General features: G+C 37.9%; 1 protein-coding gene across 3 annotated transcripts in view; it reads left to right on the top strand.

Moving 5' to 3' along the window:
- LOC117897571 (synaptosomal-associated protein 25) overlaps positions 1-24,785 on the top strand; it is a 40,268-nt gene extending 15,483 nt beyond the window's left edge. For all 3 annotated transcript variants that reach the window (XM_034806516.1, XM_034806514.1, XM_034806517.1), the window contains exons 5-8: positions 16,852-16,969; positions 22,492-22,620; positions 24,367-24,511; positions 24,572-24,785. In XM_034806516.1, the coding sequence (XP_034662407.1) occupies positions 16,852-16,969; positions 22,492-22,620; positions 24,367-24,511; positions 24,572-24,634 (455 nt within the window). In that variant the 3' untranslated portion in view covers positions 24,635-24,785. The remainder of the gene's footprint in view (positions 1-16,851; positions 16,970-22,491; positions 22,621-24,366; positions 24,512-24,571) is intronic.
- Positions 24,786-25,072: the final 287 nt, after the last annotated feature.

The raw sequence follows: 25,072 nt of genomic DNA on the forward strand, positions 1-25,072 counted from the left end.
GTGGGAAAAGGTGGATGGAGCAGAGGAGGAAGGAGCACTGGCCTCACTATTATGAAGAATTATGGGGGGCCTATTTTTCTACTTAGCCTTCAACACTTTCACAACCATGTGCTCTGGCCAAATCTGGCAAATGGCCTCGAAATGAGTCGGCGATACGCTAATTTTGAAAGAAGCTGTCTCAGTGGTGGTCCGTTGGTCCGAGACGCTTATTGGCTGGTGGGATCGAAAAAGAGGGGATACATAAGGGCTTGGAGCGGACTAGACGGAAACGGACGCTACAGTCGCAACTGGCAGCATGTTCTCCGAGACGATAGATTCGGTAGACGAAACTGGATCACCGAACTTAGCTGCTGCACCATCGGAGTGGACGGAGACGGTCGATCAGCAGCGAGCGGTCGAGGGACAGGCAGGTTGAGAACTGCATTACACTGCTCGACAAAATCGAACTTTTTCTGATAGATATTGGGCGTTAAAATTTGTTCATGAATTATGGTTTTTTTCCTTAGGCAGATGTTTTTTTTTTTAAGAATTTGTAACGTCTGGTATTTTATTTTTAAGGTTTTTTCGCATAACTAAAGTATCTTAGATCTGGCTGTGAGGAACTTGGTTTATCTCAAAATCTGATTGATGCAGATAAAAAGTGGACCCAAAAAGTTTGTGGTTTTGGCTTACCGTCTGGGAAATATTAAGCTTTGAAATACAAAAATGTTGCTTTTGGTGCGGTAATTTTAACAAAATGTAAACTTTTAAAGCTCGGGAAAGTCGAAATATATCTATACATATTGTTTTCTCTATTTTTTTATGTACCGGTTTCATTCGGCGTCGTTTCTGCAATAAATAAAAAAATTGTCGTCAGACCATTTCTAAGCCCAAGTTCTTTGAAGAAAAATCGTGTCGGGTAGTGTTATCGACGGAGTGCTTCCCCCACATACTGATCTATAAGATATTGGTAACAGAAATAAGTTAGTCTGCACGGATAGAATTTCTTTGAAAATAGTGTAGTGACGATTCTCAAGAGGAATTAAGAAAGAGGTAGCACTCTGTACTATTCCCGGGTTTCGAAGCATAAGTGGTAATATTGTATATATTTTATGTGAAAAGTGTAATTTATGCAACGACCGAAGAAAACGCCGCCCCCATAAAGAATATTAATAATTTTTTTTCGACTTTTCCTGAGTTTACAAAATATTTCACAAAAATTTTAATTTTTGCATTTGAAAGCCTAATATTTTCCAGACGGTAAACTAAAACCACAAACTGAATGGCTAAGTTTATTACAAGCAGATTTAAGATACTTAAGTTATGTGAAAAAAAGCGCAACCTCAAATAAAGCGCTATACAAACTACCAGACGTTACAAATTCCTCGTTAAAGTCCTCAGTCTATCAGAAAAGTTTGGTTTTGTTCGAAGCTTAAATAAAAAGCTGGATTTTGTCGGGTAGTGTTTTTGTTGGTCGTTGCGTTTCGGTTAAAACGATATTTTTTTCCATCCTCGTTGCCCGGTCATCAGAGAAGATTCCAGAAGATGGAGAGCTTGTTCTGCCCAATTGCCATATTCCGCTTCCACTATTACCTGTCCGATATATGACCTTTGAAGTTTTTTTTTCATTAGAAATCCACACCTTCATGATCTTTCTGCCGGTAACTAGATCTTTGGGGACCACATAGAGTGACGCTCCTGGCTAAAGTTAACCATAAAGTTCGACTTTGATTTGAGAAACTAGAGAGTTTCTGCGCTACCACGGCCACTGATTGAAACGGCATACAAACGGATTCTGCACGCTTACAACGGCATCTTTCATGGCGGTCAGGATTTCCGTTTCTGCCTTTAGCCAGTTGGCGTCCGAGATCTTCCCATCTGGGTGTTGTAACGTTTCAGGCGCGATGTAGGGGATGGGAGAGGGGCGCACGCTTCTAGTCCCGACTGGGAGGCTCGTCTGCTAATGGGGTGTTGAGCTTGCCCCCCTATAGGAGCATTCGGCTAGCCGAAGGTAAAATATAATCAGGATTTAAAACATAAAATTTATTAGCCTTACCATGACTTTGCTGACAAGTAATTTCATAACATAATAAAACCAAATTAATTGAAAAAATAAATAAATTAAGCTTACGATAAATATAATTATAACGACTAAAGTTAGCTGCGAGTGAAAATCCGCGATAGTCTCGAGTTACTTTTCGGTGCTTTGCTCCTATCTTCCCGCTTTACACTCAACAACGGCTCTCGTCTGCCGGACCTTTGACAATCTCTTTTTTATACCCGGTACTCGAAGAGTAAATAGGGTATATTGTATTTGTGGGGAATAACGGATGTATGTAACGCACAGAAGAAAACGTTTCCGACCCTATAAAGCATATACAAATATTCTTGATCAGCATCAATAGCCGAGTCGATAGAGCGATGTCTGTCTGTCTGTCCGTACTGTTGAGCGCCTGGACCTTAGAGACTATAAAAGCTAGAGCCCCCAAATTTACCATCCAGACTTCAGTCTGCTTACACTGTTACAAGCGTCTTTCAAAAGTTAGCCCCACCTCCTTCCGCCCCCACAAAAGGCAAAAATCTCCCACAGCCACAATTTTGAAGATAAAAAAAAGAACTGGGATCTGATTTGGTCATTATTAAAGCCAGAATGAATATGAATAATGAATGGCTGCGCTCACCCCGTCCAGCAGTTTTTTTTTTTAGTTTTTTGCACGTTCTCTCATCTACACTCTGCTTCGTGTAGTGTGCGGGTCTAGGGGAGGGGGCGAGCTTAAAGAGCGTGTGTTCATGTAGATGATAGATGAAGAACAATTTCAAATTTGAAAAAACCGCTAAAGTTGTGAAGCGTAAGAAGCGTCTGACACGTTCCTTCTCGTTTTATTTCGCTGTTGAAAAATTTTTGTATTTTTGCCAGTTTGCTTACTTGGGAAATTTAGAATTTGATTTAAAAGGGTCAATCAACAAAAAATGCCCTAGCCAAAAAAAAGTCACTACTCAATCCGCATATCCACCTACGAAAGCGCTTTCTCGAGGAGACTGGAGCTGTGGAGGCTTTAAAAAGGGAGAAAAAATATTGGGAAAGAAAAATGCATGCAAAGTAATTTAGTAGTGGATGCTGGACGTCCCATTCTCTTTTGAGCTTTTTGCCCAAAGCTGATTTTCACTGACACCAAACGAAATACACAATCTTAGAATTTTTTTTTTTAGGAAACAAAAAATTAATTCTTAAATATTATATATGTACATCGAACAAAAACGGAGTTTTCTTTTTTGACGAGCACAGATAGCGAAAAGAAAGAAAGTCGATTAAAAGCTAATGCAGAAAAAGTGGAACAATGCATATAATACGAAATGAATACCGCCGGTTCTGGATGGATCCAGAACCTGTTAAACGACCTATGCCCAAACCTGGAGCACAGATGACGCCGCCTCTTCTTGGATATCCCCCATCATGACTACTAGATGGCGTTGCCAAGAATTTCTGCTGATCCAAGCTCTACAGACTCCTCGGTCGATGATGATTACCTGCAGTTCAGGTGTCGATCCTGGTCAGTACTTTCTCTGGTTTCAGTCGGCTCCACCAGTGACTTCTGCGTACAGGGCGTTGGTGGAACCTTGGAGCACGCCGTGTTTCGCATAAGAGGTGTGGTCTTCTCCCTCTGCTTCTCGAGCACCTTTTGCCTGTGTAGGCGTCCGCAGAACACGACGCTGAGGGTTGGCCCACCACCGTCTGCGTGACAGCTGCTTCTGACGATTACGTTGATGCAAGTAATGGACCCGAGTCGACCTGGATTTTGGGTTCTGAGACTGGCTGCTCCGCCTTATGCGGTTATGTGTTTATGTGCCCGAGATGAAGGAAGGTCGTAGCCAACTCCGACTCTGACACGGAGGGACCTGGGAAGACGAAGCTTCCGTCGGTAGTTCTCGGCTCAAAAGACTTATACGTCCCTTTCTGCAGGTGGATCATTATGTTGCGTATGTCATTACACGAGCTAGCAGCCAAGCACGCCACTGCCAACTCGGTTTCAATACAGTCACTGGATATCCGATTCCATGCACCTTAGATGTAAACTCTCTATAGGACATTCGCCCGATGTATACCTACCGCCAGGGTGAACTACTCTTAGATTTCAGTGCCCCCCTTGGCTTGCCCGGCTTGGTTGGCTCTTTTGATAGCAAGAGCATCGGAGGTATAGATTTTGGGTTTCTTACGCCTACTGGTTCCTCTCATAGCGATAAGATGGTAGTTGGCGAGGGGGTATGAATTTCTATCAGATCTATCATTTGATATAAATAATTTCTCAATTGCTAGCGGCGCTTCAACTAGCTCTATATTTTGATCCTCCAAAGAAATGTCGTATAGAATACACAGATCTTTGTGACCAGTGACCAAAGCCGAGTTGATATAGATTGATATGAATGCTGTCGGTCCGGATGAGCACCTGATTCTCAGGTTCTCAGATCATAAGAGCCAGAGCAAACAGACTGCTGTGTCATCACATTGTTACAATTGTATTTCCAAATTTTATCCCGATATCACAGATTTCCAAATCACTGGCATCCATAACTATGAAGATATGAGAAAACCAAGAACGCAGTTGTTGTCTATCAGTTTCACAAAGTAGGATCAGGATCATTATTGTGGCCAGAATGACGAAATTCATTTTCAATGGCTACTCCCACGGGGCAAAGACATATCTCATTCAGCAGGAGATACATACATACATAAGTATGTCAAAATCGTAGTAGTGCCAAAATTACTTTTCATATTTCCGTAATAAAAGGACTTCCGAACCAATTCAAAATGGACAGGGACCGCAAATAACAGTTATGAAGGCTTAATTCAAGTAAATAAATCAATGTGAAGAAAATATGTTACAGAAACATAAAATATACTGACTATATGAACATACTGAGCCAAATATTTCTATTTACGATTTACATACATATTATAAATTATTTGTATTTCTTATTTTTAGTTTTTTTCAAAAGAAATAAGAAATACAAAATTTAAGAAGTAATTTTGATTTTGAAAATATTTTTTAAATAAAAGTTAAAATAACAGCTAATTATGATTTATGAAAATGAGAGTTATTTCTGATTTTATGATTTGAGAAAGTTGCTCAAATAAGACATTTAATCTATTATTGACCATTATTGCGGAAAAACAATGCAGTGTGTGCCCTCCAGCGTACTTATGATCAATATGAGAACCAGGTGCTCATCCGGACCGACAGACATTCATAGAAATCTATGTATATATAGACTCAGTTAATTCTGGTCACATAGATCTGCGTATTCTATACGACAGTTCTTTGGAGGATTAAGTGTTTTTCGTAACTTTTATTTAAAAAAGTTTAAAATAATTCTCAGATTGCAATTTTTAATTTAAAACTTATAGCAGTTACGGTCTCTGAAAAAAGATTTACAATTTTTATAACAACTACGATAATTACAGATTGTTCTTTATGAATCAGCTCTTCTTTTCGAGAGGGGCTAGCCTTCGGTGCCTTGCATGGCTAGTTCCTCGGCGTCGTCGTTCCCATTTATGTCCCTGTGTTCGGGAACACAGATAAGGAAGACCTCGAGGAATTGCTCTGCGGACTCGTTTAGAGACATTCGGCAATAATTTACAGGCTCTGAGTTGGACGAGAAGCCACACACTGAGTATCTGTCTAGGGAAATTGGGAGACACCATACAGATGGCCGCCAAAACCACCGCTTGGAGCACTCCACAGTGATCCGGGAGCCTGAAGCAATGACTGATGTTTAGCTCGCCCCAGTAGATATTTGCAGGTTCCGGTTCGCCCCTCTCGGAAAGAAGAGCTGATTCATCGGAATGCAGTAGTCCGTCCTCTCTGGTAGTTGCGGGGTTGTCGCTAGGGTCCCCGAGTGCCCAAACGCGGATGTTTTCCACAGTTTGGATTCTCTTATTCTGAGAGCGGAAAGTGTTGCAACTTTTTTCCCATAAGCTATACGGAATATTATTTACGATATTATTATAAATTAAACTAGAGAGCGTTATAGAACACACGGTGCGGCATCTGAGTCGATGCGTTGGATGGAAAGCGTTAGGGCAGCTTGGGGCTGCTACTAAGCCGAGACGAAGGAGGAGAAGAATGCAGGAACGAAAAAGGCGGGTACATTGAGTGGGAAAAAATAGCTTATAGTGTTAATGGTAAAGTTGAGCGGTAATTTAAACATTTAGGACTATATGTATATAGGGCTTGGAAATCAATGGTAGATCGAATTATAATACGAGCATAAGAGCAAGGCATAATTCGATCTACAAAGGGGAAGGAATAAAGGAATAAAGTTTCTAGTGCGGCTCAACAAGTCAGGACCCTTGATCGAGTTGTGCTTAAAATTTACACCAAGCTTTTTTCTACGACTCACAAAGGATGGAAGGCTAATTAAAAGTAATCTATTACGGTAGATTAGATCACAGTTGCATCCCAGTTGAGGGCACGCAGGGTAAAAATTCAAAATTATTTCTGTACTTTTTCAATAAGGTTTTGATGTAAGTTGTGCTAAGCGTTGAGGTATTCTAAAATCTGACAAAAAATCTAGATATAGAGAGTCTTCGGTCATCAAATTCCTTTGACCACTTCTCTTTATAAACCCAAGCACTCCCATGGCTTTATTTACCAGAAAACCTTAACTTTGAGTCCAGTTTAACACCAAGATCATAAACAAATGTAATTCTTTCAAGACAACTACTGCAGAGGTTGAAAGGAGCCAATAAGGGGCTAGAGCGATGAAATGTCATTGCTATGTTAATGCAAAGGCAGGTAAATAATAAATATTGTAAAAAGTAGGGGGCCTACATGGCTACCCTGTGGTGGAGTTTTTGAAGACGAATCTTTGGGATCTAGTGGAAAGGTCTAGCTTTTGTGCAAGAAGTAAGTGGCTTACAGAGTCGAATGCGAAAGAAGAGCAATTGGATGATGCAATACAGTGTGATGTTTTGCGTAAGCAAAGAGAGGCAGTCAAGAAGTAGAAGTCAGCTTGATGCCAGTTCCGTTACAACACATACAAAACCGCGACTCACTGCGATCCAGACCAAAAAGAAGAAGAAGAGCTTCCAAGCCCTCTGTCTCCAACATACTCACTGAGTACCGGGTATAACGCTGCTTAGACAGCGACTCACAACGTACCACCTCCTTTTTGTTAAGTAATTAATTATTATTGACTTGATTATTTTATCAATATCTATTCTCTATCTATAGTCACTGAACTCTTCCTAAACGGCTCGACCGATTCTTTTGAAACTTTTGTTGCATATTGGGTAGGTCTGCGATTCGGATCTAAACTCATCTTCATATACCCACCCTTTACATCATCTGCATACATAATACATTATACATACATATGTACATAAGTTGTTTGTTAATTTATTGTTTGATCAAGTTGTATTTGCGTGAGTTTTTGACAATAAATAATATTCGTCTGTGTGTATAATTTAATTATTTATTTTAAACTAGCTGACCCGGCGAACTTCGCACCGCCTAACAGTCAATGAATGTCGTGTAACTTTTTAGCTGAACTAATTGAGGCTTTGATGAACGTAAAACAATGATACAAAATAATATGTTTATATATGTAAATAGAAACAAAAAAGTACCAACTTGATAGCGCGTGATTTCATCGTTGGTATTGGATGTTTGGATACCAAAAACCGCCATGTCGCTCCCTTTCGTGACATATTTGCAAATGTATTTAATTGACTTGACCGAAATGAAAACCATTGGCAATGATGTTCATGAAGCATTTGCTGCAGATCTTGGAGAATTGCTCTCTTCGTAGCTGTGTTGATCCCTTGACGCCTGTCAAGTTGTTCTTCCATATAGCCCATGAAGTATATTTGTAAGAATTTATGCTGTGCATCTTCTATAGGTTGCAATGATCCAATGCGATGGTAATAGGATTTTCATTCAAGCACTTTGTGGTAAACGACATTCTTTGTTTTTTGGTCAGGCGCAAGAACAAATAAAGCGGATGGTTTGCCGACACGTGAGCATGCCCATGAGAAAATCATGGATTTTCTAGATTGAGGCCACAAATAGTCAAGGATTGGCCCTGTGATTTGTTGATCGTCATGGCGAAGGCAAGACGAATCGGGAATTGAATTCGTTTAAACTCAAAGGGCATATCCGTTGGGATCATCGGAATCCTTGGAATAAGAACTTCCTCATCTTTAAATTTTCCTTTAAGTATCGACGCGTGAATCACATTGCTCATCAGTTTTCTTATCACCAAACGCGTTCCATTACACAGTTTTGATTGGTTTAAATTTCTAAGCATGATGACTACCGAGCCAACTTTAAGTTTTAAATTGTGCGGTGGTAAACCAGGCACATCCAAGGAGTTTAAAAATTCAGTTGGATAATTAGTGGCTTCTTCTTCGTTTGTTACACAGTCGATAGATTTGAATGAATACAGAGTACCTACGATTTGATTTTGAATTATAAGATTGAGGTCATCTACATCTTTATTTTTAGCGGCCAAAATTGCTCGCTCACTTAACCATTTAGTATTTTTGTGGTTGGCAATGATATCCGGGAATACTTTGTTGATAAGCTCGTCTTTTGATGATACGAAATTGCAAAAATTTGGAGGAAATGAAATCAAACCGCTCGTTTTGTCAACAGGAACACTTCAGGCAGTTGAAGTTTCTTTACATATCGCCACAAATTTGATGCTTTGAGGCAAGCGATTATTTCGTCGTCACCAGTAGAACTTGGAATGACTGGTAGTGTTTGTCGGAAATCTCCATATAATAAAATCATTGCACCACCAAAATATCTCGAGTCATTGCGCAGATCTTTTAATGTTCGGTCTAGTGCTTCCAATGCGCGTTTGTGCGCCATTGTGCATTCGTCCCATATGATGATTTTTGATGCTACTAAAACTTTGGCCATTGCGGAGTTTTTCGAAATGTTACATGTTGGTTGTTCAGTAGTTTGAAGGTTTAATGGCAATTTTACCGCAGAGTGAGCCGTACGGCATCCGTTTAACAATGTGGCCGCTATTCCAGAAGAAGCAATTGTCACCGCAATTTCGGATCTCGCACGTACAGTGGTCAATGACATGAGGAATGTCTTCCCAGTTCCACCGGGGGCATCCATAAAAATAAGCCGCCATTTCCATCATCAATTGCATTAATCAGTGTATCATACTTCCCTCTGCTTAGGATTCAACAGAGGTCCATTCGTTTGAACTGATTGCATTAGTTCAGTTCATGTGGATCATATTCACGTTCACGTTCCAATTCTCTATTAAATGCGTCATTCATTCCGCGATCTGGCGCTGGCATTCCTAACCTAACTAACAAACTGCCGCACATGAGGTAACACATATCTTCGATCAAGAGCAAAGTCTGGTTATGGATCTCCTCATTCACCTCAAGATCGTAATTTCTTGAGCTGACGCGAATTCGATTTAAAATATCTTCTGACATGTTATCTTTGTATTTGTTCCACAGGTCACGTGGGTTCGATGGGAAGCATGTTGAAATGATGATAGCAAATAATGTGCGTATCTGACTTGGAGATGCAGAAATAATTGCTTCAGCGATTGTCGTGTCCCAATGAGAATCGTTTTCAAGCAAATTTAGCTCTTGACATGCTGCACGAAATGTGGGGCACACGATACCATTAACAGTTCGCAGTGATACAGAAACGCTGCTCGATTCAAATCAATACTTGAACCATTTCTTCTTGCACTTCGAAGATTATTCCTCTGTTCATCTGTACGATAAGCTCGACGATTTCTCTCTCTTTGCTCTTGTGTTTGAGAAGCACGAATTAAGGCCCTTCTTTGCTCCATACTAACGCGGCGCTGTTCTCGTGCAATTTCTCGTTCTCCATCAGATAATTGACTCGCGATATTCCGTTGCCTAATTGCATTACGGCTTCGCTGGGAAAGATTAGATCTTCTAGGACGCGGCATTGTTATTAAAATGATTAATACAAAATGAAACAAATAAATAAAACAAATATTAAATATGATTAAACAAATACAAATGAACAACAAATGAACAAATGAACTTTTTAGACAAATTTCTGAACACACACATTATGTCTACAGAAAAAAATAAAGTTTTGGCTTTAAGGCCGCAACAAACAGGCCATAAGTTGTTTTTAAGATGTATTCTGCTACTCGGGACGGAAACAAATCCAACAAATCAATAACCATGGCAATCGGTCCAGCCGTTCTCGAGTAATAAGTGTTGTAACAAATACGACTTTCTTTTATATATATAGAAGATTGTTCAATTTGTTTGTTTTTGTTTTTGGAAACAATTCCAGCAATATGCAAGGGCCCTGTTTCATCTACAAATATAAAGGTCAGACGATCGAAGAAGATAACATAAATGTTCATATGGACATGTCGCTTTTACGTGAACATCAGTTACAAGAGGTTCGAAATGGCATATGATGGCATATGTTAGGAATCAGGAAAAGTGTCACTACCTTAAAATATAAAATATTAAAAATATACCTAAACAACATATATAGCGGTCTGCTCATCGGCACAGATCAAGAAGACTATTCGTATATTCATGGGAATGGATCAAGTTGGACTTTGCTTTATTTATAAGAATTTTTTGTGACGACTATATGTATGTACATACAATATGTACATATGTGCATACATGTACGTGGTATGTGTTATGCATCAGAAGAGTGCAACTACCCTTAATTAAGACACCACCGGAACCATTGAACGCTTGCGCATCGGCGCGGATCCAGGTTTAAACGTCATAAAATCAAAGGAAACACTTGCAAAACAATTATTGGGTCAATAACCTATTATTATTATCAATACAAATACTTGCTACTTAAAACTGCAAATAGATTTCTGCACAGTTGTTGATTCGCAAAATGATCTCATTCAATTTGTCTTCCTATATGTAAAAACACAATACTTAAATCATGCAATACTTAAACTAGTCTCCCATATGTAAAAACATAATATTTAAATTATGCATGGCTGCCGGTAATAGCCATTTTGGCAGCAAAAATGTGAATATCGGCGCCTTAAACTTCACAATAGAGCAGTTGTTTCCAGATAAATTGCTATTATACAAGTCTACGTTCTATTTCTGATGTTCGTTCGGCAAACAACTCTTTTTCGAGTTCAAAATTTTCAGTAAAACTTTTGTTTCTTATATTCAACTTAAAGTACCTGGTCAATGCGGACTCATCGTGTGCGACCAACCAATTTCGCTGTAGTAATTAAATATAAAAAAAAAAAATGCAAGTCTATCGATTCAGTTTGCAATGAGAATGAAGCTGTATAATATCCAACAGAGTCTTTGAACTCACTGGATTTGCCAGAAATGCCACCACATCTACTACAACTTAAAGTTAAATCACCGGTTATTTTAATTATAAATTTTAATGATACGAGATTGTTGATTAAAAAACTTATGAAAATATTATCGAAGAAACCATTTTGAATATAAAGTTCATGAAAGACAATGCTTTTTTACCACTAAAAAACCGAAGTGCCAATTGAATGTATTTAGGAAACATACCATTTTCGGATGTACAATTATACGTGGCATGTTCTCGAGTGGGCCAACAATCGAGATTATTTATTTTGGCTAAATACCTAATTTGCTATTAGAATTTAAGATTGATAACACACATTCACGGCTCAAAGCGTTGTAGTTTTGAATTATGACTTGAACATAAAACTTCAGGAAAATCATTTGTTTTTATGGAAAATAATTTATCATATCATTAATACATATATGATGTATAACAAAAATGTGGGTTGCCAAACGAGCTAATCGAGTGTGCCCCCTAGTATCCTATAAAATATTTTGTGCTTTTTTATACCCGAAACTCGAAGAGTAAATAGGGTATATTGTTTTGGTGGTCGAAAGTGGATGTACATATGTAACACACAGAAGAAAGCGTTTCCGACCCCACAAATTGTATACATTCTTTATCTATGTCTGTATGTCCGTCCGTCTTGATAAGAGCCTGGATATCAGAGACTTTAAAAGCTGGAGCCACCAAATTGTGTATCCAGTTGGATGGGACATCTTACTTTTACAAGTGTATTTCGAAATTTCGCCCCGACCACACAAATGTCGAAAATCTGCTGAATTCACAATTCCCTACTGTCATTCCGTAGGGAATGACCATCAGATCACCGAATTGGGATTATATTGGATCATTACAGCCAGAATGAAGAAAGTGTAATTTATTCAACGAATTTATTATTAACCAGCCTAACAGTCAATTAATGTCGTGTTACTTTTTAGCTGAACTAATTTAGGCTTTGATGAACGTAAAACAATGATACAAAATAATATGTTTATATAAATAGAAACAAAAAAGTACCAACTTGATAGCACGTGATTTCATCGTTGGTATTGGATGTTTGGATACCAAAAACCGCCATGTCGCTCCCTTTCGTGACATATTTGCAAATGTGTTTAATTGACTTGACCGAATTGCAACCACTTGGCATGCGCTCTAAAGCAGTCTTGAACAGCCTGACCAATGCATGATGTTCATGAAGCATTTGCTGCAGATCTTGGAGAATTGCTCTCTTCGTAGCTGTGTTGATCCCTTGACGCCTGTCAAGTTGTTCTTCCATATTGCCCATGAAGTATATTTGTAAGAATTTATGCTGTGCATCTTCTATAGGTTGCAATGATCCAATGCGATGGTAATAGGATTTTCATTCAAGCACTTAGTGGTAAACGACATTCTTTGTTTTTTGGTCAGGCGCAAGAACAAATAAAGCGGATGGTTTGCCGACACGTGAGCATGCCACGTACAATTGACCATGAGAAAAACATGCATTTTCTAGATTGAGGCCACAAATAGTCAAGGATTGGCCCTGTGATTTGTTGATCGTCATGGCGAAGGCAAGACGAATCGGGAATTGAATTCGTTTAAACTCAAAGGGCATATCCGTTGGGATCATCGGAATCCTTGGAATAAGAACTTCCTCATCTTTAAATTTTCCTTTAAGTATCGACGCGTGAATCACATTGCTCATCAGTTTTCTTATCACCAAACGCGTTCCATTACACAGTTTTGGTTTGTTTAAATTTCTAAGCATGATGACTACCGAGCCAACTTTACGTTTTAAATTGTGCGGTGGTAATCCGGGCACATCCAAGGAGTTTAAAAATGCAGTTGGATAATTAGATAGATTTGAATGAATACAGATTACCTACGATTTGATTTTGAATTATAAGATTGAGGTCATCTACATCTTTATTTTAAGCGGCCAAAATTGCTCGCTCACTTAACCATTTAGTATTTTTGTGTTTAGCAATGATATCCGGGAATACTTTGTTGATAAGCTCGTCTTTTGATGATACGAAATTGCAAAAATTTGGAGGAAATGAAATTAAACCGCTCGTTTTGTCAACAGGAACACTTCAGTTGAAGTTTCTTTACATATCGCCACAAATTTGATGCTTTGAGTTTTTCGAAATGTTACATGTTTGTTGTTCAGTAGTTTGAAGGTTTAATGGCAATTTTACCGCAGAGTGAGCCGTACGGCATCCGTTTAACAATGTGGCCGCTATTCCAGAAGAAGCAATTGTCACCGCAATTTCGGATCTCGCACGTACAGTGGTCAATGACATGAGGAATGTCTTCCCAGTTCCACCGGGGGCATCCATAAAAATAAGCCGCCATTTCCATCATCAATTGCATTAATCAGTGTATCATACTTCCCTCTGCTTAGGATTCAACAGAGGTCCATTCGTTTGAACTGATTGCATTAGTTCATGTGGATCATATTCACGTTCACGTTCCAATTCTCTATTAAATTCGTCATTCATTCCGCGATCTGGCGCTGGCATTCCTACCTAACTAACAAACTGCCGCACATGAGGTAACACATATCTTCGATCAAGAGCAAAGTCTGGTTATGGATCTCCTCATTCACCTCAAGATCGTAATTTCTTGAGCTGACGCGAATTCGATTTAAAATATCTTCTGACATGTTATCTTTGTATTTGTTCCACAGGTCACGTGGGTTCGATGGGAAGCATGTTGAAATGATGATAGCAAATAATGTGCGTATCTGACTTGGAGATGCAGAAATAATTGCTTCAGCGATTGTCGTGTCCCAATGAGTATCGTTTTCAAGCAAATTTAGCTCTTGACATGCTGCACGAAATGTGGGGCACACGATACCAATAACAGTTCGCAGTGATACAGAAACGCTGCTCGATTCAAATCAATACTTGAACCATTTCTTCTTGCACTTCGAAGATTATTCCTCTGTTCATCTGTACGATAAGCTCGACGATTTCTCTCTCTTTGCTCTTGTGTTTGAGAAGCACGAATTAGGGCCCTTCTTTGCTCCATACTAACGCGGCGCTGTTCTCGTGCAATTTCTCCTTCTCCATCAGATAATTGACTCGCGATATTCCGTTGCCTAGTTGCATTACGGCTTCGCTGGCAAAGATTAGATCTTCTAGGACGCGGCATTGTTATTAAATTGATTAATACAAAATTGAACAAATAAATAAAACAAATATTAAATATGATTAAACAAATACAAATGAACAACAAATGAACAAATGAACTTTTTAGACAAATTTCTGAACACACACATGATGTCTTCAGAAAAAAAGTTTTGGCTTTAAGGCCTCAACAAACAGGCCATAAGTTGTTTTTAAGATGTATTCTGCTACTCGGGACGGAAACAAATTCAACAAATCAAAAACCATGGCAATCGGTCAAGCCGCTCTCGAGTAAAAAGTGTTGTAACACATACGACTTTCTTTTATATATATAGATTTATATTAATAATTTTTTTTTTTTTTCGACTTTTCCTGAGTTTTTAAAGTCAAAATATCGTACAAAATAAATCACAAAAATCATAAATTTTGCATTTGAAAGCCTAATATTTTCCAGACGGTAAGCTAAAACTACAAATTGTTTGGGTAGACATTATAGATGCATTCACCAGCTTTATAGAATGGCTAACTTCATTACAACCAGATGTAAGATACTTAAGTAATGTGAAAAAAGCGCAACCTCTAACAAAAGCTTTATCAAAACAACCAGACGTTACAATACTTAAAAAAAAAAGTTTTGCCATAGAAAATTCTTTAACAAAATGTAAAGCCCTCAGTACTTACGGTACTTACGCCTACCGTGGTTACAGATAATCAATCTTTAATTCAAGCCTACCTCAAGCCTAGTATTGAGTCTCAATATCTTTCTCTTCGACCTTATGATCGTATCTGGCAGGTTGGTATATACACGACGGTAACTATAAGGCTGGGCTGCATTCTCAGATTGAGAAATAGAAGTGCTGATCAAGTGACCTCCTCGCCAAAAAAAGAAAGTTAGCATTTTGCAGGAGTTACATATATCCTCTTGTGGAATTTAGTCCTCAATGACCTTCTTTTTCTGCTAAGAAGGAGCGGATAAAACCTATGCGATAACTACCTATGCGGATAGCGGAAAAGTTCTTGCTTCTGATCCTCTATCGACTTCAAAGTACCAGCAATTTGACTTCCAACTCTCACGGAAGAGAAACGCGGAGGAAAGGTAGAAAAGACTTTTGGAGGAATACGGGCCTTGCAACTGGACATCATCGATGTGTACACAGCGATGATAATAATAATTATAAGAAAATACATGGTGGTACGCCAAATCTTACCTAGAAACCCTCCGTAGAGTCGAACGTACACAAGATTTCTTGAATCCAACCCCCAGGAAGATATAGTTCTTCCATCTCAAGTGCAAGGTTAAGACAAATGCAACTGTGCTACCAGCCAATACTACTACGGTTTTTCCACCCGACGCCTTATGACCATGCCATAGTAATCCGTAAAAAATAGAGTTGAATGGTCGAGTGGAGTGACTACAGCGACTCTCTTTGGTTCTCTCATGGAAAAGAAACTTCAAGTGTCACATACAGAACAGGGAGGAATGGGACCGAAGCGACGGGAACAGTGACCTATAGTTGACCTATAGTTGATTCCAAGCAAAACTATGTATGTACATCACGGACAACGAGAGGGCAAGAACTTTTAGAGTCTTACGGAAAGCATTACGAAATAGATTAGACAGACAGTAGGAAGCAACCCGCAACAGTGAAAACTCATGCTCGCTCTGGCCCTACTAAGACACTAAACGCGAAAAGACTCTACGGGGATCTGGTCGGCCTGGCAGTAAAACTGGCTCTTTATATTGAAGCCTCGTTATGGATTAAAAGCCCCTTTAGGCAGAGGATAAAATCTCATGATCTCATGGGCAGATCGGCCTCCGAGTGCCTTTGATTTTAGTCCAGCAGCCCTAGAAACCTAGCCCATCCTAAGCCTACGACGTGCACAAACAACGCTTAAACCATGTCCACCCAAAAAAAGGTCCAGCTGAAGTCTCACATTCGAATTCACCACAGTTATCTTAATATTGAGCTGTCCGGCACTATCAGTTTCTGGGTTAGGTGACGGCTGTTTCAGCTTAGTTGTTTCACGTTAGATTTTCATGACTTTACCCTAAACGATTTGTCCAATATAGCTTTTAGCTATTATTTTTGCATCCGAATGCCTAATATGTTGGTAAAACACAAAGTTTTTAAAGCCAATTAATTGCTCAATTTACTATCTTCTCAGAATTGCTTAGTTGTTCTTAACTATGTTTAGGATACTAAATTTATTTGGTAAAACACAAGCTCACCTTTGAATAAAAATACAAGCATTTTTTAATTCTTTAAAAAAGATGGTCCATCCAAAAAGCAGCGTGATGATTCAAAATTAAAAAAAGCACGAAAAATCTCTAAACCTTTTTTAAAATTGTAATGTAAATGAAAACATTGAAGCATAAGAAAGCATATTTCATCACATGTTTTCTTTTTATTTCTCAGAACAACTGGACCGCATTGAAGAGGGAATGGATCAAATTAATGCAGATATGAGAGAAGCGGAAAAAAATTTGAGCGGAATGGAGAAGTGTTGCGGTATTTGTGTGCTACCATGCAATAAGTTTGTATTTGCAATTTATTTACCTTTTGCAGTTTAACAATCGAAACTTTATATACAAATAATTTTGTGAATTCAAATAGTCACATTTGAAAATTTATATTAGTACATATAATAGAACCAAACAAACTTTTTATACCCGGTACTCGAAGAGTAAATAGGGTATAAAGTATATACATATATTCTTGATCAGCATCAATAGCCGAGTCGATTGAGCCATGCCTGTCTGTCCGTCCGTCTGTACGTCTGTCCGTTCGTCTTGTTGAGCGCCTGGATCTCCGAGACCATAAAAGCTAGAGCCACCAAATTTTGCATCCAGACTTCTGTATGCTCACACTGTTACAAGTGTATTTAAAAAATAAGCCCCGCCCCCCTCCGCCCCCGCAAAGGGGGATCATTATTATAGCCACAATGAAGAAGGACGCAGTGTGCGGCCTCTGCCTCTGCCTCGGCATCTGCCGTGGATTTGCAGTGTGTGGCTCCAAGGAAGGTGGGTGAGCTAAAGGAGCGTGTTGGCGTGAGTAGTGTTGTTGATGTAGATGACAGATGAAGAAAAAATCTGACAATGTGACAAAATTTGACAAATAACCGCTAGGGTGCAGATGTAGTACTGAGTGCCGGGTATAAGAGTTGTGACGCGTAAGAAGCGTCTCACATGTCCCTTCTCGTTTTTGATAGATTTGGGGCTTTAAACATGATAATTTTTTTTTTATGATAGAACTTTCATTAACTTTCTTAAGAAATGGTATTTTGTTTTAAATTTTTTTAGAGTTAAAGCTATTTTCTTTCTTATAACATAAGTATCTTACATCTGGTTGTAATTAACTTTGCCATTCTACAAAACTGATGAATGCATCTAGTAAGTATAATATTCTTTGTAGTTTTAGCTTGCCCTGTGTGAAATATTAAGCTTTCAAATTCAGAATGATATCCTGGGTCCTTTATTTTTCGTGTATGGGTGCATTATTTTGAGGTATTGATCATCAACATCTATTTAGAGTCGGCTGAGCTAAAATTGATAAATATCTGACTGTCCGTCTTCTTTGATATAACACTGAATCTAGTTTGCTTCAAAATTTAGCACCTCCCCCTACCGCCAGGGGGGGGGGGGGGCGAAATTTGGAAATACATTTGTAAAAGTGTGAGCAGACAGTGGTCTGGATGCAAAATTCGGTGGCTCTAGCTTTTACCCAAAAACAGCGACTCACTCTTCACTACACAATTGCAATTATGTACGTCGTCAACGCCGACGGCAAACCGGACTTATGTTAGGCACTGCGAGGAAACGAAAAAAAATTAAATAAAAAAAGAGTTTTATTTGACCGACGCGTTGACTTCGTATTCTGCTCGGCTGCCGCAGCGGCAGAGAAACAAATTCTAACTTACGTTAGTTGACGTTTTTCATCGATGTTTTCTGGTACTGCAGGGTGAGTACAGCGTTTAAAAGTTGTGACGCTTACGAAGCCTCTCACGTTCCTGCTCGGTTCATTTTTATAGGGTTAGTTGAACAGCTAACATTGACCAGCTAACATAACAAACATCTCTACATAGATTTTGATGAGCAATACCTAATAATGACGCCCAATTAATGCACCTGTCAATTTAAAAAATATAGAACACAATATGTAATTTCTTTTCGACTTTTCCCGAGTTTCCCGAGTTTTGTAAATTGGTAAAAAATACCGCTCAAAAATAAAAAATTTTGCATTTCAAAGCTTAATATTTCCCAGACGGACAATCACAAAATGTTTGGGTTGACTCTATGCAGCATTAATCAGCATTAACAAAAAAGCTTTAAAAAAAAATAGATTAAAAAAAAATAGATTAAAAAAAAAAGTTCTGTTATAGGAAAACAAAATTGTCGTCAGACTATTTCCAAGCCCATATCTTTCAGAAAAAGTAGGATTCGTTCCTTGATTACAAATCGAGTCGGGTAGTGTAATTTAAGCAAGGGTCCACACATAGAGTCCTGAGACCTGAGTACACGCAGGGAACTCCGTCTGTGTCCGGGATCATTGTTTGCCGAAGTATTCAGAAATGAAAGCGAGGATGTATGGATATGGTTCTTACTGTCCTGCAAAGATATGAAGTTCTTATAGTATTTACCATTAGGAAAGGATAAATTTGCCCGAGCTTTTATATAGAAAGATACCCAACTTCATAAATTTTTTTATTAATCCTTGATTTTACATTATTTAGACTGAATAACTCTTTGGTGAGAAAGGTCTAAACAGACAAGTTGGTGGGTCACCCGAATAAAATGTGAGTCAAGTACATTGTAAACAATGTTTGTAAATATTTTGTACTGGCCTGCCATAACTTCGGAGCTATGGATGTCCGGCTTCAGATTTATCAAACACAATAAAGTGGGTCGAAACTGTCACCGAATAGAGTGATTGATGGCAATAGACGGTGGTCCGGGTCTTGTAATTGCTGGTGGGATTGAAATGGATGAGATAGCTGAGCAGTTTGGTGTGGACTCGACGGACACGGACGCCACGTACTATTCCGGTTGTACGCTCTTCGAGATGTTTAATTCCGCCGCGTCAAGGCAGCGGTCGTTACCTTTGCAGTAGCAACTGCCGCTAGGCTTTACGTGACCATTAAGTTGGGAAATTGCATTACCAGCACGGCCTGAGATCGCTGCATTTCAATTATTGTGTCGATCGTGTATTTAAAAGATTAAAGATCTTTTAAAACATTTTTTAACTTTAAAAGTGTGGGTTGAACAATTTTAGCTCATCCGTCTCTACATAGATTTTGATGAGTAATACCTTAAACAACGCCCAATTTATGTACCTATTCATACAGTGGACACATTATTTTTTTCGACTTTTCCCGAGTTTTTAAAGTTACAATTTCGTAAAAAATCCCTCATAAAAATCAACATTTTTTCATTTTAAAGCTTAATATTTCCCAAACGGTAAGCTAAAACCACAAAGTGTATACACTTTATAGATGCATTCACCAGCTTTATAGAATGGCTAAGGTTATTGCAACCAGATGTAAGATACTTGAGTTGTGTGAAAAGAGCACTACCTCTAAAAAAATAGTTAAAAAATACCAGATTTTAAGAATTCTATAAAAATAGGTTCTGGCATAGAAAAAACAAAATTTGTATCAAACCATTTCTAAGCCCCAAAGTTGGTCTGGATCGAAGCGGCAAAATCGTGTCAAGTAGTGTAATATGTAACTTGAACCTTGGTGAAGCGGTGTGCTGAACAAAAGTAATGTTCCACTGAACACACGTACATTTCTTAGGATAAAGCAGGGACCGTAATTATAGTAAGCTATATTTTAAAAATCATTCAATAATCATTTTGTTTAAATTTATAGCATAATCATTTTTGATAATAATTATTATTTACGATGGTTCCATTTGCATTTTATTCGATTTTGTTGGCAGAAATATATTCAATTATTATGGTCCATTATTTTCTATATTTGTATGTATCTATGGGCGTTTTAATGATTCGTTTAGTTAGTAAATGAAATGTATTATCTGTTAAATTTCGAGAAGTTTGACATCGCCCTTGGAGAAATACACAGAAGGGCCTATGTATATTAGGGAGGGCATATCAGCCTCAAGAACACCGGAGGTCTTGTTGCGGAAATTGACCATAGCAAAGCGAGTGATTTTATGTTAGGTTTTATTGTTGTATCGGGAAATCAAAGTAAGTAGAATTCTCTATCCCGGATCACCTTGTCCATAGCACGCAAATTACACTACCCGACACGATTTTCCTCAAGGAACCAAAACCTTTTTATAAAAGATATGAGGCTTAGAAATGGTCTGATTACAATTTTTTTTTCTAAGCCAAAACTTTTTTTTGAAGAATTTTTCAAATCTTGTGTATTTTAAAGCTTTTTTCAGAGGTTTCGGTTTGTTTTTTCACATAACTTAAGAATCTTAGATCTGCTTTTAAAATCTGCTTGTCTAGATTTGTTCAGCTGATTGATGCAGCGAAAAAGTGGACCCAAACACTTTGTGTTTGAAATGCAAAAATGTTGATTTTTTTGCGGTATTTTTTACGACATTTTGAATTTAAAAACTCGGGAAAAGTCGAAAAAAAAAACTATATATTGTGTCCTCTTTTTAATGTACAGGCACATTAATTGGGCTTCGTTTAAGGCATTGCACATCAAAATCTATGGAGAGACGGCTGAGCAAAAAATGCTCGGTCAATACTAAAAAACCCATATTTTTATACCCGGTATTCGAAGAGTAAATAGGATATATTGTATTTGTGGGGAATAACGGTTGTATGTAACGCACAGAAGGAAACGTTTCCGACCCCATGAAGTATATACATTCTTGATCAGCATCAATAGACGAGTTGATAGAGCCATGTCTGTCTGTCCGTCCGTCTGTCCGTCCTGATGAGCGCCTAGTACTCAGAGACCATAAAAGCTAGAGCCACCAAATTTTGCATCCATACTTCTGTATGCTCACACTGTTACAAGTGTATTTCAATAATTAGCCCAGCCCCCTTGCGCCCCAAAGCTACAATTTTGAAGATAAAAGAAAACTAAAAACTCCATTCCGTAGGGAAGGACGTTATCTACCAGATCACCAAATTGGGATACGATTGGATTATTATAGCCAGAATGAAGAAATTAATTTTCAGTGGCTAAACCCACCCCGTCCAGCAGCTTTTTTTATTTTTTGCACATTCTCTCATTCACGTGGATGACAGATGAAATTTGAAAAAAACCGCTAAGGTACAGATGTAGTACTGAGTACCGGGCATAAAAGTTGTGACGCTTAAGAAGCGTCTCACACGTTCCTTCTCGTTTAGCTTTGGTTAACCAATTTAAGCTCAGGCGTTTCTTCATAGATTTTGATGATCAATACCTTAAAAGAATCCCAATGATTGCACCTGTACATAAAAACACAAAAATATAGAACACAAAATATAATTTTTTTTGATTTTCCCGACTTTTTAAAGTCAAATTTTTTATTAAAAATACATCACAAAAATCAAAATTTATGCATTTCAAAGCTTAATATAAACGGTAAGCTAAAATCAGAAAGTGTTTGAAACCACTTTTTAGCTGCATCAATCAGCTTTTCAGATAAACAACGTTTTTAACAAGCAGATCTAAGATAATTAGGTTATTTGAAAAAAACCGCTTCCTCTAAAAAAAACGTATCAAAAAAATACCAAACTTTAAAAATTATTAACAAAAGTTCTGCCATAGAAAAGAAAAAAAATTTTAAATTAGAGTCCCCTATATCTATAAGAAAAAGTCGAAAAAAGTTATGGTGAATAAATGCACTTCCTGGGAGGGGAAGCAAGATCACAACCCCTAGCCAACGAGCCTGAGCCTGAGCTCCTGAAATTAATAGGTGAAGATTTGATTCGTTACATTCACGAGCGGCGGCTGCTGGCATAATCTGCGCTTTAAAGAATAGCATCTCTAAACGTACTGTTACAGTGTCAAACTGTAAATTAAACTTATTTTAAAATTACAAGAATTTCGTTTGTATTTAGTAAGCTCATATTTTTCACATATCTTTCCAGGAGTCAGTCTTTTAAAGAAGACGATGGAACTTGGAAAGGAAATGATGATGGAAAAGTGGTAAATAATCAACCTCAAAGAGTTATGGATGATAGAAATGGAATGATGGCACAAGCTGGATATATCGGCAGGTAAAATGTTGATTATTTTTGGAACAGTTTGGAACAGTTTAATTAATTTGTATGTATGTCATTTGTCGTCACTAGTTACCGTCATAATATATTCGATATAATAAAAAATGTAAATCAAACGAAATTAAAGAAAATGGTTTGAAATATGATGCAGCTAAAAATTGTACCTTCTGCAAACTAAAAGGCTATCAAATGAAAATTTTTTTTTATTTTATGCCATAATTTTAAAAACTTTGACTTTAAAAACTCGGAAAAAGTCGAAAAACATGTATAATCCTGGGTTCTTCATCCAAAAAGAGTATGTTTTGTAGGGTTGAGCGCCCAACTGCAGATTTATGGCTTCAGTGCCCGAAAAATACTGAAAAAATACTTGAATTGTAAATCCTTAAATATGTCGTTACTTAACCGAAAATTAAGGATTTTTAGAGTTGGTTAAGTTGTTCGACTTTTCAAGAGTTTTTAAATTCATCATTTTTTCATTTCAAATTCAAAGTGTTTGGGTACACTTTAAAGATGCATTTATCAGCTTTTTAAATTGACAAAGATCACTACAACCAGTTCTAAGATGCTTAAGTTACATATGTGAAAAAAAGCTTTAAAGAAAAACAACGTTTTTTCTGCCAAAATTGCTGCCATCGAAAATTAAACTATATAATATCAAACCAATTGTACGCCTAGTCTTAGACTTATTGGTACATGAATGTGGTATGCATTACCAAACTTGGTCATTGAGTCACATTGGTCATATCCACAGCCGAATGGGGAAATACGGTATTAAAACCAACGTTTTTTATACCCGGTACTCGAAGAGTAAATAGTGTATATTGTATTTGTGCACAAAAGTGCAGATAAGGAAACGTTTCCGACCCCATAAAGTATATATATATATTCTTGATCAGCATCAATAGCAGAGTCTATATCTGTCTGTCTGTCTGTCCGTCTGTCCGGCCGTCCGTCTGTCTGTCTGTACGCCTGTCCGTTTTGTTTGTCGTCTAGTTCTCAGAGACTCTAAAAGCTAGAGCCACCAAATGTTTTCTCCAGACTGCTGTATGCTGACACTGATACAAATGTATTTTATAAATTAGCACCGCACCCTTCCGGCCGAACAAAGGCCGAAAATCTTCGGTATCCACAATTTTGAAGGTAAAAGAAAACTAAGAACGCCATTCCGTAGGGAAGGACTATATCTATTACCGATCACCGAATTGGGATTCGATTGGATCATTATTATAGGCAGAATGAAATTAATTTGGTGTGGCAAAACCCACCCTGCCCCGCTGCTTTTTTTATTTTTTTTGCACATTCTCTCATTCACACTCTGCTTCGCGCAGTGTGCCGCCTCTACCTCTGCAGGGGATTTGGCAAGCCGATTTGGCTCTAGGGGAGGGGAGCGACCTAAAGGAGCGTGTTGGCGTGAGAAGTGTTGTAGATGTAGATGACAGATGAAGAACAAATTTAAAATTTGACAAAATTCGCCACGGTACAGATGTAGTACTGAGTGGCGGGTATAAATGGTTGTGACGCGTAAGAAGCGTCTCACACGTCCCTTCTCGTTTTCTTTGTTACACATTCTCTCATTCTACACTCTGCTTCGTGTAGTGTGCGGCTCTAGGGGAGGGGGGCGATCTAAAAGAGCGTGTTGGCGTGAGAAGTGATGTAGATGTAGGCAACAAACCTTTGAAAATGAATTGCAAAGTAATAATTTCTAATTCCGAAATCACACATTAACTATTTCGCTTTTTTTAGAATTACAAATGATGCGAGGGAAGATGAAATGGAGGAAAACATGGGACAGGTTAACACAATGATTGGAAATCTCCGTAACATGGCTCTCGATATGGGTTCTGAGCTGGAAAATCAAAATCGCCAAGTTGACAGAATTAATCGCAAGGTAAAAATAGTTTATATTAACATAAGTTAATAAATTTTTATTGTCAAATGTTATTCCCAGGGCGAGTCTAATGAAGCTAGAATAGCTGTAGCTAACCAAAGAGCACATCAGCTACTAAAATAAGGAGAGTCTAGGACGACGTGTACATACAATCATAGTCTCTTCAATACTTGTTCATATTCACATCCATATTCACTTTCGGTTGCCTAATCAGTGCTCCAATAGTGGTAATCTAATTGTCACGAATATAATATTGGCTTAAAATTAATATATTTAAACAGATGTTTTAAATGAGTTATGTAATATTTTAACGCATGAGCTATTTTATGAATACATACATACATATGTATTTATGAAAGAATATCTGTAAATATTAAAGCTCCTCGCCTTGAAACACATCAGAAAAAAAATGTAACCAGCCAAATTATGTCGAATCTATAATTTTTCCGTAATTAACAAATCTTTTATTTTAAAACATCAATTTAATTTTAAATGCTATTTTGGTATTTCCAAATAAAAGCCGATTTTCCATTCTAAAATAAAATAAAGTATTGTGTTAAA

Source organism: Drosophila subobscura, chromosome O (assembly GCF_008121235.1).
Source record: "Drosophila subobscura isolate 14011-0131.10 chromosome O, UCBerk_Dsub_1.0, whole genome shotgun sequence".
Classification (NCBI taxonomy): domain Eukaryota; kingdom Metazoa; phylum Arthropoda; class Insecta; order Diptera; family Drosophilidae; genus Drosophila; species Drosophila subobscura.